Below are 13,864 nucleotides of genomic sequence, written 5' to 3'. Positions count from 1 at the left end.
AGCATAGCTTTCCAGGCTCGCAGACAGAGGAGGAAGGAAGCAAGAGCATTCATGGAGCATGGAAACCTATATATCAACTCTCACACACACACACACACACACACACACACGGGAACAAGTCACAGACCCACAACTTTCCAAATCAATACAAAGATGATCAGAATACCCATTTACAGTACGACAAATACTGGCTAAATGACTAAATATGAAGTTACTGATGATGTCACAATCTGCCACAATAAGACCAAACTCACTAAATAACCATGAGCTCTAAATAAATCTGGTCTCAACAACACTAATCATCATCAAATCTTTACAAATAAAAAACACTTAAAACGCATTGATCTTTAAGGAGTTATCACTTGCAATCTCTTTGCCTTACAGCATGTTACTGAGCCTTTTGTTCTGTCACTCCACATGTTCTTCATTGTGTAATCGCTTTCAACTGACTGTCTGAGCTCAGATACTTATCTCATCAGCTACAGGCCAGTAAGGAACGACCACCCACTAAATCCAATGTAAGCCCAGTGAGTGCAGGCCTGACTTTTCTTCCTCTTACTAAAGGGATACTGTAAATCTTTTAGGTTTACATCCCCTTGTTGGGTTGTTTTCATCCTCTGCGACTGTGTGATTCACGGTCCAGTCTTTTATGACATTCGTGGAGAGAGCCAACTGTCCCTGAGAGGTAAAGAGAGAAAACCTGTCACATCTTTACAAATCCTGTACCCTGAGGCCTGGTGGACAGCTGGAACAAGTCACAAAGATATTAGCCACTGACCAGTCGTTACGGCTCCGATCTGAGCACTGCTGGGGGGGGGTTTCAGAATGGGAGCCTTAATCAATTTCACACCAAGCTGCTTAGACAAACCTGGGTCTAACAAAATGTATGGAGAGACTGGCGGGGAAAGGCTTTGCAATACAGAAGACGTGAGCCATGTTTCTGTCAGTGAGGAAAATAAATCAGCATGTCTAATGTATCTGGATTGCAGAAAAACTGGCCTCCTGCACCGGATGATTAGTCAAGATAATTCACCTACAATCACTGACGCACCCTCTGACATTTTCCCCACACTACGCCTTGCCCGTCTAGACTGAAATGCCTCCAAGTCAACTTCTACATCCCTAAAATCCCTGTTTTGATTTTTACATCTGTATGGTCTGTTATGGGTAGAAGAAAATGTTTCTTGTCATGAATCCAAGGGGAACATTGTGTTTCTGACTGCCAGGGAGCAGAGCAGATACAAGACATGTATTGACAAGGCTGGTGATAACTGCTGCACTCACCACAGGATTACGTCAACTCTACACACAACTCAATGCAGCGCTACTAACAACTCACTGTAGACTCAATAGGCCATACTACTCAAAGCAACGTAAAATAGCGCACCATTTGTTTGCAGCTTTTCATCTTAATATTATATTACAACTGCAGCTGCCATGAAGTCACAACAAAACAAAGAAGTGAAAGTGTTTGAAAGACTGTGTGGGGTAGCCTTGTGAGGCCTGACCCATATAACTACCTATTAACTCCTAATCATCTCTAAAATAGGAAACTGCAAATACTGAACATAATTGATGATTTAATAAATGTAAAATCAGTCGAACATTCATAGATCCCCCCAGCCTCTACGGTGGCAATATAACAACGTCACAAGTGCACAATAGAATGCTAGGTGTGTGTGTGTGTGTGTGTGTGTGTGTGTGTGTGTGTGTGTGTGTGTGTAATAGCTGGCAGCAATGTTGGAATGATTTTATGAGTGTGCACGCATGTGTGTGGCTGCAAGTGAGAGTCTGTGTGTTTGTCAGGCAAAGCAGCGCTGCACTTATAAGGCCTGGAAAGTGGTTGGTGTTCTCTTCAATAGCGACAGTAGTTTATAGAGTATTTGAAAATGAATTCAGTGAAGAGGTAGAGAGACCTGACTTGGAGAATACAAAGCACTGCGAAACAAACGACAGCATGTCCTTGTGACCAATTATACCATAAATGCAAAAGGCACTAGATAAAGGTTGGTATATATCATAACAAATGTGAGTGATATGAAAATGAACACCAGAGTCTGCAAAAGGTGGCATGCACATGCTCAGGTGGGGTCATTATGTGGAGATTTCTAAACACTAACAGAATCTTGTCAACAGGCCAAGGCTTTTATATGGAAGCTTGGAGGAACATAAATGACTTCACAGGATAATCGTCTGTGCAAATCTTCAAGAAGAGTGCAAAGACGTCAGTGATCAAAGATGCAGAGAAGTACAAAAGCTGACTCCAATAACAAACAGTTTCTTACCCTTGATACGGTGAGGGGCATGCTGAAGTCCTTGCCACCCTGCAGCCTGAAGCCCCAGGGCGCTGGGCCGCTGAGGGTTACAGAGTATACGTTCATAGCCTTGGGGAAGACAAAGGTGGAAAATTAGTCAGAAAGCCCGGAAAAGGGTTTTCGAGGCCACACATTTTATTCTGCTTCATCCTAGCTGCTGCTCGTCTGATTGTTTCCAACACAAACACACATTTCACACAGAAACTGACACTGAGGTTGTTTACTTTCAGTGTAAATAATGTTAAATCTTGGATAAGTTCAGTTTTAAGAATAACCATGTTACAATAATTCTTTAAATGTGTCTTTTGACGACAGTAACGACACAAATCAATTTAACTATTTGAATTAGGTCATTTTCATTACTTACAAGATGCTGGGACACAATGTTACTACATTTATCAATACACAAACTAATGGGTTGCCATCCCTTGCGTCATAATCAAAGTATAACAAAGTACACTACAATGCAAATGAGTACCACCGAAAACATCAGCATCTTAAATCTATTGGACAATAAAGACAGCAGCGACATTCAACAGGTACCCTCTTTTTCCAGAGTATAGCCAACTCATTGTATTCAATTAATCATTCAACCATTTAAGTGAACTATAACAAAACACTGGCCCACAGCATACAAACCTGCCCTGACATTTTTGAATATTTCACGTAATTTGAACTGTGAAACCATGAAAACAGTGTGAAACAACGTCACCAGGACTAATTATTGACATTGAATGGCAAGTCATTAAATAACCAGGCAATTTTAAGAACCAAAGGAAACTTGAGACATAGGGCTATGTCACTTGCTCTTAACGGTGAGTTACGTCTGTACCACTGACCTCTGTACCTGCACCCCTAACACAGACCTTGCTCCTCCTCCTCCTCAACCTCGCCAGGTGTCATTGGACTTCATGACACACAGCTAGTTAAACAAGACGCCACCATGCAAACCTACCTCGTCCTCAAGGGCCGGCCGATAGCCCAGCTAGAGAGTCAATAAGCTAGGGCAAGCAGATTCTCTCTCTGTTGGCAAACCCCCCCCGTCTGTGACACAGGCAAGCCCTAGCCTCTCCTCACTCCTCAGAGGCTATATAAGGAATGTAAAACTACACCAAACTATTTCAGCCCAACACCCACATGAGTCACAGAGAGAGAGAGGGGGTAGAGGAGGACGGAGAGAGGTAACGTCAACTCCCCTATATTCTGGCAAAAAGCCTGCTACATTAAAGTCAATGGGTTTTTTTGTTTTTTTGTGTGTACTTGAGAAGCAGCAGACGGCCGCAACTTAAGTAAACCTTAAGGAATTCTAGATTCCTTCTGGAGGGCATGAAGCACAGTGCAACCAAACCAGCAATTATATTTCCACATCAAGTTCTTAAAGCAACAGAGGAGCCCACATATATTAAATATCAAAAATAGGGATGTGCACATAGATAATATAAACTAAATAGTAGCATGGTCCGTGTCTAAAATACTTTAAAGGCAACCAGCCAAGCACCCCAAATAATCCCATCCATAAAACCTGCAAACCTGCAAAACTCTTGAAAGGATTTAGAAAACCTTTCAAGAGCAGATTCCCTCTCTGTTGGCATTTAGAAATCCTTTCAAGAGTTTTCATTTCTATCCAGTTATTGTGTGGTGCAAGACAAGACTTTCAAGATTATATGAACAATTTTAATTACCGAAACTTGAATTAGTTAAGTCACTTCTCTCATTTTATACCTCCTACAGAGAAACAGCCAAGAAAATGAATTACCAGATAGACTGCTTGAGACAATAAATGGAAAGACTCATAGCAGCAACAGGTAATGGAGGTTAGATTTAAATTATGATAACACACTTAAAATTTATTATTTAGTTATATTATAATAAGACAGTGGAAGCACAGCATGAATCTGGGTGCATTCCAGTTCATTAAATACCTCCCTCTATATCAAGCCATTGGAGAAATCATCCGCCTAAACCAATAAATAATGCTAGTAATGCCTGTGGTACTCATTCAAGTGACGTTGTCCCTGTTTATGGTATTGCTATTTATAATCTCCTATGGTGCCACTATAATATTTCTATAGGAACTTTTCATGTGAGTGTTGTAAATATCCTCAAAATACACCGAATTAAACGCGTATTTCTTTTTTTTAGCAAACAGGCTACGCAATTATGAGCTTATATAGCTTGCTTATAATTCATTTCAGTGTGTCCAAGACAACCAGGCTCCACTTTGAAAACTGAAGACTAGTAACACCACTGCAGTGCAGACCTTCAAGTGAACATTTACACCCACAATAGAAGTAGCAGGATGGGACACGAAAGCTGGACCAACTCTCGGCTCTAACAAAAGTAGTTTTGCACCGCGACAGACCGACAGCTAGCCACAAACCATGAACTGCACAACACAGCCCATACAACACAACTTACACTGTGAACAAAAAGAAGTTGGCTTTAAAAAAAGTTACACCGCACGCGACGGAATGCCTTCAGATGTCAGGACAAATGAATTAGCTTACCTCTTGTCCCTCCTGTTCGCCAGACATCGCGAGTCAGTCTACTGGATACAAAAAAAAAACCCCGCAGTCAATCGGTAAGTAGGCTAACTTTCGGACTTCCTTAAAGCGGACGTCAGGAAGCCACCGTGGTTCCCCTTGGTGAGCAGCAGGATCATTCCCTCAAATTCTTTTTAGTAGGACTCGTCTGAAACGTCAGAAGTCACATGGGCCGCTGCTTCGTTTCATACTGCGGCTGCAAACCAGGCGAGGCCGTGCTTTCCGGACATCTCAGCTGTCAGTGTTCCTCCGTATCGATCATAATGCCACCTTGAAAACCAATCAAGTGTTCTTTAATTTGGAAAAAGTCGACAGCACACCATTGCACAGAATAAACAAATACATATCTAAATGATATGTTATTTTTCAACAAGAATTTAAACAGAAAATCCTCAGGTTACCTTTACTTCTAAAGGTAAAAAAAACAAAACATTTTTTAATCCACATTTGTCTGACAGCTATAGTTACTGTTTGACTATTAGTATTTACAGAACATATAATGGACTTTAAAAATATGATGCATTGTTATGGAATAAAATAGGTAGTATATTTGCTTTGAATACTTATGTAGCTAATAAGTATTGATTTTACTTACTAAAATTTTGAATGCAAGACTTTTTACTTTGAAGATTAATATTTTACATACAGACCATATAATGAGATTTTAAATGTGATGTATTGTACTGGAATAAACCAGATAGTATATAATAAATAGCAAAAAAAAATAGCTCCACTTCAACCAGCTACTTTGCACAAATGCTGGGTACCACTTTCTAAAAAGGCTTACTCTATAAAGGGTTTAAGTTGTAACAAATGTTTTTTTTTATTATTAATCATAGGTCATTGGTAGGAACTTTAAGGTTGCCAAGTTGCGAAAAAGATGTGGCTAGTGTGTCTTTATTTACAAGGCACAAGTTCTGCATGAGTATATTTGCTTTAGATACTTATGTAGCTGATAAGTACTTATTTCACATCAGTAAAATTTTGAATGCAAGAGTTTTATTTGTAATGGAGTATTTTTACACTGTGTCATTGCAACTTTTATTTAGGTAAAGGATCTGAATACTTCTATACTGTTGATAGATAGGCTATAGATAATGCCCTGTTTGTCCTCTTTTTATCGATCACATTGGAACTATACTCTAATTTCATTGATAAAATTGGCAGGCATTATTTCTATCTATTTGAATCTTTGCATTTTGTGTGCTATACTAAGCGTATTATTATTATTATTATTATTATTATTATTATTATTAAATGGGTAAAGTAACAGCAACAGTTAAAACGTCACTTTGAGGTGATACTGTAGTATGGCTTTGATCAAATGCATCTCAAGGCCTACTGACAAAAGAGATGCAGCAGATGACCAGCAGATGGAGACAAATGGCAACAAAAGGGAAATGGTACCCTCAGGGTGCTGCCCTGCTCCATCATCACAGTGGCTGAACAAGTGAAGAAATCATGAATCATCAGTGAGGGCCCTAAGTCAAAGCGTAGATTGTTTACTACAGACGATTTAATTGTTGGCCCTGTTGCCCACTGTAGTCTACTTGGAAAAGCGGATATTCGAGTAAAATATTTAAGCTGTTTGTATTAACGTTGCAGAATTGGTCGCCTGGTTTTGGGGCTTTGACGTTAGCTAGCTAAACCTACCAAGCTCAGTTAACCTAAACTTGTAAACACTTTGTGAAAGATGGCTGACAACGGAGCACACCCGGCTGAGGAGGACCCAGCCGCGGCTTTCCTGGCTCAACAGGAGAGTGAGATAGCGGGGATAGAGAACGACGGCGAAGGATTTGGGGCGCTGGAAGGAGCGGGCAGCCAAGAGCCGTCTCCGCCGCAGTCGGTCGACTATGGCAAGTTTGTGACTGAGCTAATGTCAGCTCCGGCTAGCAAGCAAACGAGCTAACTAAAGCTAGCTAACATGCTTTGTGGTACTTGGACTGGACTGGCAGTAGTTAGCGAACAATGGCCCTAGCCCTATATGTTAACAATAGCATCACTAGTTTATACAATCAGGTAGCCTATCAGTTAGCTTAGTTTAAACTAATGTAACGTTAGCCTCATAGCTTAACTTAGCTGACTGACCGTAGTGTGTTTGTTTGCACACCGACAACGTATGTTAGTAAACGTTAGTAACGTTAGTTCCTCCCGACGTTGTAACTTTAGAGATGTCAAACTATGTAGCATTTTATTGACACTGATTGCAGCCAATCAAGTATATATAGTAACGTTATACAGTAGTAACTGAGCTAAATGATATTGGCTAACTGTTTTCCCGGAAAAACCTGACCTGTCATTTGACAAAGCTACATAGACAACATCAGTGCCCAAACAGGTGCTGCTGCATTTCTGAGGTGTTAGCCGTAACGTTAGTGTTTAGCCTAAGAGCAAAGTGACGCTGCCATAATAACTTTTAGTTAAGTTAACTCAGGTGAAGAGGAAATGTAGCTAACTGGAAAACTCCAAGAAGCCTATCTTAACATTAAACTTTGCTTTCTTATAACAATGTCAGACGGTTTGGAAGAGGAGCCTGCCACAGTGAATGGGGATATGTTTCAGGTGAGCTTTACAGATATCTTTAGCCTGTTTCTTCAGTTATATTTGCCAAGTCTATCTCTTTGTATGTGTAGTTGAGTTTTATTCTGGACACCATCAAATAATGGTATTTACTTTCCCTTTGTCTTTTTGTAATGGCATTCCTGTATGTTATAATGTGATTGATTTAATATCCACCCAGTATTTGGATCAAATAGCCACTTATAATAAACATTTTGTGTCCTCCAAAAGGAGTCTAATGGCCCAACAGACAACTACGCAGCCATCGCCCAGGTGGATATTCAGAGGCAAGAGCCAGAGAGTTTACGCAAGTGGAGGGAGGAGCAGAAGACACGCCTTGAGGCATTAGGTGAGCATATGGAATGAATCATACTCTATAATGCACTTCCGTCTTTGCAGCTGTAATGGGCCACTGTGATTGTGTCGTTTTGTTATGTGTCTTGTTGCAGTTTACCTTTAAGACGAATGATGCAGCACATCTAATTGTGTCACACTCGGACCTAATAATATATCAGTTCTGTTCCTCTATTTTTTCCCTCTCTGACTATGTCGTTCTCTGCTGTTGCACCCCAACAAGACTCAGCATCCAAGGCGGCAGAGGCAGAGTGGAGAGAGAAAGCCAAGAAGGAGCTGGAGGACTGGCATGTGCACCAGAGTGAGCAGATGGAGAAGAACAAGGCCAACAACAGGTTAGTGTCTGACATGTCCCCTGTTAACATGCAGAGAAGTAACAGTTGGTTTATCATTGTGATGTGATGATGCTGGAATCACTACTCTGAACCCACTCTAGTCAGATTAACAAGTGTTGTATTGGCAGGTTGTCATTTTTCTTAGTAGAAATTCAGAATTCTGTTTTTACTGTGTACTGTGTGGCAACAAACACTATATTAACAAGAGTTAGTAGACGTAGAAAATTGAAGCACTTGTGTTGGACTTGCAGCACCAAGGGATCAAATGTTGGAGTGACTGGTGTAGTGTAACAGTCTCATGTTTAATTATAGTATTGCTGATCAAATTTGATTAATGCTTATATAAAGACTGTGTGTCAGCTATTTAAAGACTGTTATTTGAGTCTGGTTGCCGTCAATGGTGCAAGTTACGCTTACAAAAAATATTGCAGCCTTTCCTTTTCTTGACCAAGCTAACCCATTCTTCTCTCACACTTTCCAACAGACTCTGTCCAAGTCTGGCACGGTATCACTCTGCATCTGTGGCTCTAGTTTTTGGCCAGTTTCTTCCTCTGTGTCTGAGAAAGCACTGAGAGACAATCCTCTGATGAGATATTCGCCTACAGCTGTGTGTCCAGTTAGAAATGCCTGGAAAACAAAACAGGAAGCTAGCTAGCTAGAAGGAATGCAAACACCATAGAGCAAATGTCACAGTTTTCATCCCCGCTACAGCCTAGCATCAAAGCAGTCTGTAGTTGCCTGAAATGCTTTGCCATTCCAAGCTTGTTCTTTGGCAACAGTAGTACAGAAATACTTTATTTAGTCTTTGACCACTTTAAACTTTTTATTTCCACCTCATTAGAGCTGTTTCTCAGTCGCTTACATAATCCTTTTGATGCAGATCCTAACATTTCTCTGCTTGTTGTTTGAAACTGAAACTGTTCTCCTTTCTCCTTTTTCCTGCTTTCTTGGCCTTGCCTGCATACTAGGATTGCTGACAAGGCTTTCTACAAACAGCCCAACTCTGATGTTATAGGCTTTGTGTAGGTTTAGAACTCTTACGCTTTTTAATGTTGTATGCCCTACCCCATGAATTACCAGTAGTTGATTTTCACCCGATGCATGCCCAAACACTAAAAAGCCTGTTTTTGAAGGCCAAATGTGGTATTTTTTGCATTTTTATTTGATTGTTGCATAGGTCACAAGTGAATGATTGGTTTAAAGAAATGCATGAAGTCAGTGTGTATCTTTATACACAGGTGCTATTCATGTGACTAAACTTTGTGGTTGAGCACCGTGTTTGACTCAGACGGGTTTTGCTGTTATGGAAACTGTTCTGAAATCCCTCTAATATTGCAACTCGTTGGTCTCCCTCCCACCTGTAGGGCGTCCGAGGAGGCTTTCCTGGCAGAGAGCGACGGCGACAGCCCAGGATCTGAATGGGAGAGAGTAGCCCGTCTCTGCGACTTCAATCCGAAAACCAACAAACAGGCAAAGGATGTTTCTCGAATGCGCTCTGTCCTCATCTCTCTCAAACAGACCCCTCTAGTTCGCTAGAGGAGGTCGCTGGAGAATTTTGTTCTAGAAACATTGCCTTTCAGTTTTAACCTCACGTTGTATCAGAAGAGTTTCTATGCCCTTTCCATAAAATTCCTGGTATGTTTATAACCTTTAAAAATTTACCGCCTTTCTCGATGCCTGTTATATTGAAATGATATACTTAACCCCACTCTCTTGTGAGAAGATGAAGGACTGCTCTATTGTTAGCTGGTCAGTTTTAACACTGCTACCATTAAGAAAATATTGTTACTGTAAGTTAAACATTTTCCTTCCCCTTTAACTTAAAAATTGCTGTTAGGTCAACTTTATTGCATGCCTCTGCCAATATTTTGGATGCACAATTTTTAGTTGTTTTATAAATTTGAATTTTGGTCGATGTCAAACACTTACTTATTAAGCACTATTGCATATTAGATTGTAACCACTTATGCCTCTCATCAGTGTAGAATTATAAACAGTCTTTGTTCACATTTGTTGTATTATATCCCTAATTATCATATTTAACGTAGCTTTCAAATGCATAAGCTTGTGGCCTTTTTTGATGTAGCTATTAATCCAGTTTGAGTATTTCGCCAGATGGATTTCCTCTTCAATTAGGCAAGATTTCAGCAAAAAAAAAAAATTCACAACCAAAGATCTCTACTATCATCTAAATTTTCAGATTTCACATGATTATGCGATTGCTTGTGCGATTTCTCATTTCACTGATTTTTCTCAGCAGACATTTTGTGCTCCATTTTTGTGTTACACCAGTATGTATTTGAATTTTTTTTTTTAAAAACAACAATCAGTAAGGTTTCAATCTCAACAGTAATGTCTGCACATTGTTTCACATGTTGCCTATTTGGACATTATGAATACTGAAAAAGAAGTGAATGTTAAAAGGGAACTGGAAAATAAAAACAGAGGAGTATGATCACCTAAAGTTATTTGTCCTCACATATTTCCCTTTTTAAGACTGTTGCCATCACAACGACCTGGAGATGATCACTTGGTCCAGTTGTTGTGTGAGGAACTAAAATGATGTGTGGGCCCAGTACCAACACCCACCCTTGCATGCTCTCAGACGCACATAGCTGAAGGCCGTGCTGCTGTGAAACTGGTGGGTTTGAGGGATTTACCCACAATTTATAACATTCAAAAGCTAAAAACAACAATATGGGAAGTCCAAGAAGCAAGAACAAGTTTGCAAGTGCACAGTAGCAAGTTGTTTGTTTTTTTTATTCCATAAAGGCATGATTGTGTCACACTGAACTGGGCCTCTGCCTAGGTAAAGTGAGCCTGTTGAGTGTTTAAGGTGGACATTGAGACTGGGCCCGTCCTGCGTCTAAAAGCCTCCTCCCATTTAGATCTACTCACTCAGGCCATTAATATGAAAACTGTGTTCATAATGAATTTCCCCTCTTATTTTTTAAGAATAACCTGATAAATAAAGGTTGTATAAGGAGCAGATGTCCCCTGAATACAGTTGTGAGTGTGTTATTTTATCTCAAATACACACAGGACACCAGGCTCAACTTTATATCAGAAGACAGGTGTTGTGTAGATCATTTCAGTGACAACACATGGGAACATTTGAAGAAACATATACTTCAGATTTATCAGCACGTTGCCTCCATTATAGCACAGAAAAAAGTAAAATCCAGCTTGCTTATTTGGTCTGACAGGGAACTGATTATACTTTGTTGTTGTAAAATATTTTATCACCATGAGCAATTCACAGTGTTCAAACAACAATAAATAGAGTTGGCCTTCACATAGGTATCTGAACAATGCTGCAAATATTATACATTTCACAAGTTCATTCAGATAGTAAGGTCAGTCCATCGCCAAGTGGGATCTGGTCTGATTCTGAGTTGAACGGCCGATGGCAGAGGTATGGGATCGGTCCGTCTTCACTGCTTGGGTTTCAGAGTTGTGGCAAAGACACCAAAAATAATGGCAACTACAGTGAAGCCCTGAGCAAAGATACGTCCCCTCATCAACAGCTGGGACTGTCTGGTTTTCCCTTGATGGAAGGCACGGAGACCATAAACCAGCGCTCCTGCTGTTCCCAAACAACCTGGAGAGCACAAATCAAATTTACAACTTACAAACATTATCTAACAGGACAATACCCAGATACTGGACAGGTTGACAGTGTCCAAACACAAGGTAAAAGGTGGTGAGCAGATACTGTCTCTAATGTCATAATACATTGGTAGATGAAGGTCTAAAAGTCCAGTGCTACTGCATTGAATATATTTATATATTCAGACACTTATTGGCTATCAGGGTCACACTGATTAAAATAAAGGATAGCACTAAGACAGTGTGGCATAAATAGCAGTCAAGTCGCAACATTTAAGGGTACATTTGTTAGTTTCTGATTAGATTTTTCACAGATGTTTTGGCAAAGCTCAACGAATGAAAGAAAAACATTACCTACAGACTTCACTGTCAGCAGTTTTGAAACTATTTAGAAATACTGTAGTCCCAAACTACATATTTCAACGGAGGGGACATTTCACCTCCATTCTATTCAATGGGTTGCAGCAGCACAAGTTTCAGAGATGGACACTTGAAACAGACATTGCATAATGACAAATTACTAGGAGTGAGCAAATGTTTTAGTTTTTTTGTGGTTTGGCTTACCTGAACGTTATACCAAGGGCACAGTGGCCCCCCAGTGTTTCATGTTAAGGCAGGGTCAAACCACACAAGCACAATTTTGTCGGCTTCAACTAAAACAACATTTGCAAGTCATTCATTAATGAGACTCAAATAACAACAAATTGTTTCTGGCCGTGACGAACTGACTACTACTTTCTCTCTGGTGTTAGCTTACGTCGTTAGCATTTCGTGACACCTTACAATCAGTCGAGTGTGTTAGAGCTTTAAATGCTGGCAAAGAATTAGATATCACTGATTTGACCGCACTGAAGGATAAAAGACAAGATGTACCCTAACCCGGGGCTGCACTAACGTCACTTCTCTCTGCAGCGTTAACTCTGCTTGTATAACTCACCTATCGGGACGAACGGGTTCTCCTTGGTTTTTCTCATAAATTTCTCTTTGAAGGTCTCATCTTTGCTCCTCGGCAGACGGTTGAAGCCCTCGATAATCGGGGGCTGAGAAAAGTCAAACGGCACAGGTGCTGACGGCGATGTTTTAGGTGTTTGCTCTGGGTCCGCTGGTGTTGCTGTCGCCGCCATGCTTACCTTGGACTGCAAAACCAATGAACAGAGGAACTGAAGAACTACACTTCCGCCCCCAGGCTTCACAATAAAAGTCTGGATATTTTAAAGGAATGAGAGGTGTGGCACTGGTGTACATCTTCCTGGCGTCTGCGAGGTTTGCTTTGTGCACACAATACATACAACCTCTATTCAGAGCTTGAAAGAGAAAATACATGTTTAAATGTCCATTAAAGCACACGGTTTTATACAAAAACAATATGGTTGTATCTTAATGCAAGGGCATGGGGATATAACAATTCCAAAATCCCATATAGAAACTTAAATATAGCATAAAACACGATTCTTTGGTAGTGACTGTTCCAAGAACCAAGTAAATTCTGAATTTAACACACAGCCCTGCTATCCACTGGCTAGTTGGCATTTATTTTATGGTGTCTTCAGGGAAAGCAGTAATAAAAACTTAAATGATAAACTGGGGTCTTCAGAAAAGCATTGTACAACGATACAAATTAGGCATATGTGCCAATCTAAGGCACTGCAATTTATGCGGTCCTAGGGCCACATTTTGTTTGATAATGAAATGTTTGCTATTGACAGGAGGATTACTGGTAGTATTGTATTAGTATTACTGGAGAAAATGTTTGCCTGTCTCCTTTTTACCACTAAGTGGCAGTATTGGGTAAAGCTCAGTATTACAACCATCATTGACTATCAAATAGACAAGTAGTGATGTTGTATTTTGGGTTGGAAACAGGTAGTTTTGCCTTCAATGTATCCCGGTAAAGTACCATTGGGCATGGCAGTGAAGCCTTTCCAGCTAGCTCAACTCTCAGTGAAAAAGAAAAACACTTGACATACATATCTTAACAAAAAAATACATATCTATCAAATAAAAATCTGATTGTTCTTTAAGGCCAATTTGCAACCATAAAGACAGATTTCAAGATTGCACAAGGACTCCAGCTGTGAAGAGGACAGTCAAGAAAGATATTGTGCCCAAAAAGGAGCCACAAATTGCATAATTTCATTAGATGAAATGT

The 13,864-nt window shown here is 40.1% G+C and overlaps 3 protein-coding genes across 9 annotated transcripts in view; 1 reads left to right on the top strand and 2 right to left on the bottom strand.

Annotated features, from left to right (window-relative positions):
* Positions 1-4,952, bottom strand: part of pdlim7 (PDZ and LIM domain 7) — a 31,084-nt gene extending 26,132 nt beyond the window's left edge. For 4 of the 5 annotated variants that reach the window (XM_070912846.1, XM_070912847.1, XM_070912848.1 and 1 more), the window contains exons 1-2: positions 4,823-4,952; positions 2,286-2,384 (exon numbers count right to left, since the gene is read on the bottom strand). In XM_070912846.1, coding sequence (XP_070768947.1) covers positions 2,286-2,384; positions 4,823-4,849 — 126 coding nt within the window. In that variant the 5' untranslated portion in view covers positions 4,850-4,952. Of the gene's footprint in view, positions 1-2,285; positions 2,385-3,270; positions 3,338-4,822 lie in introns of those variants that run through there. The other variant, XM_070912849.1, reaches the window with a different exon arrangement.
* A 1,357-nt stretch (positions 4,953-6,309) lies between these two features.
* cltb (clathrin, light chain B) lies at positions 6,310-11,108 on the top strand. Of its 3 annotated transcripts, XM_070912979.1 has the most exons (6): positions 6,310-6,722; positions 7,391-7,420; positions 7,649-7,766; positions 7,995-8,106; positions 9,075-9,128; positions 9,471-11,108. In XM_070912979.1, exons 1-6 carry the CDS (start codon positions 6,552-6,554, stop codon positions 9,640-9,642), a joined length of 657 nt encoding a protein of 218 aa, XP_070769080.1. In that variant the 5' UTR covers positions 6,310-6,551; the 3' UTR covers positions 9,643-11,108. The 3 variants fall into 3 exon arrangements, with proteins under 3 accessions (XP_070769080.1, XP_070769079.1, XP_070769081.1); XM_070912978.1 differs by lacking the exon at positions 9,075-9,128 and having other exon boundaries at positions 6,310-6,714; positions 7,374-7,420; XM_070912980.1 differs by lacking the exon at positions 9,075-9,128.
* higd2a (HIG1 hypoxia inducible domain family, member 2A) lies at positions 10,849-12,846 on the bottom strand. Its single transcript, XM_070912981.1, has 2 exons — positions 12,653-12,846; positions 10,849-11,707 (listed from the first exon to the last, which is right to left on the bottom strand). The coding sequence occupies exons 1-2, from the start codon at positions 12,837-12,839 to the stop codon at positions 11,541-11,543; spliced, it is 354 nt and encodes a 117-aa protein (XP_070769082.1). The 5' UTR covers positions 12,840-12,846; the 3' UTR covers positions 10,849-11,540.
* Between the last annotated feature and the right edge of the window lie 1,018 nt (positions 12,847-13,864).

This window comes from Enoplosus armatus, chromosome 10, assembly GCF_043641665.1.
Source record: "Enoplosus armatus isolate fEnoArm2 chromosome 10, fEnoArm2.hap1, whole genome shotgun sequence".
NCBI lineage: Eukaryota > Metazoa > Chordata > Actinopteri > Centrarchiformes > Enoplosidae > Enoplosus > Enoplosus armatus.
The sequence above is the reverse complement of the archived record's forward strand: the minus strand, read 5'-3'. Positions and strand labels throughout refer to the sequence as shown.

Coding starts and splice junctions, on each gene's coding strand:
- cltb (XM_070912979.1), top strand. CDS start 6,552: ATGGCTGACAACGGAGCACACCCGGCTGAGGAGGACCCAGCCGCGGCT. Junction 6,723..7,390: donor CGGTCGACTATGGCAAGTTT/GTGACTGAGCTA, acceptor TTGGAAGAGGAG/CCTGCCACAGTGAATGGGGA. Junction 7,421..7,648: donor TGAATGGGGATATGTTTCAG/GTGAGCTTTACA, acceptor GTCCTCCAAAAG/GAGTCTAATGGCCCAACAGA.
- higd2a (XM_070912981.1), bottom strand. CDS start 12,839: ATGGCGGCGACAGCAACACCAGCGGACCCAGAGCAAACACCTAAAACA. Junction 11,708..12,652: donor GAACCCGTTCGTCCCGATAG/GTGAGTTATACA, acceptor TGTGCTCTCCAG/GTTGTTTGGGAACAGCAGGA.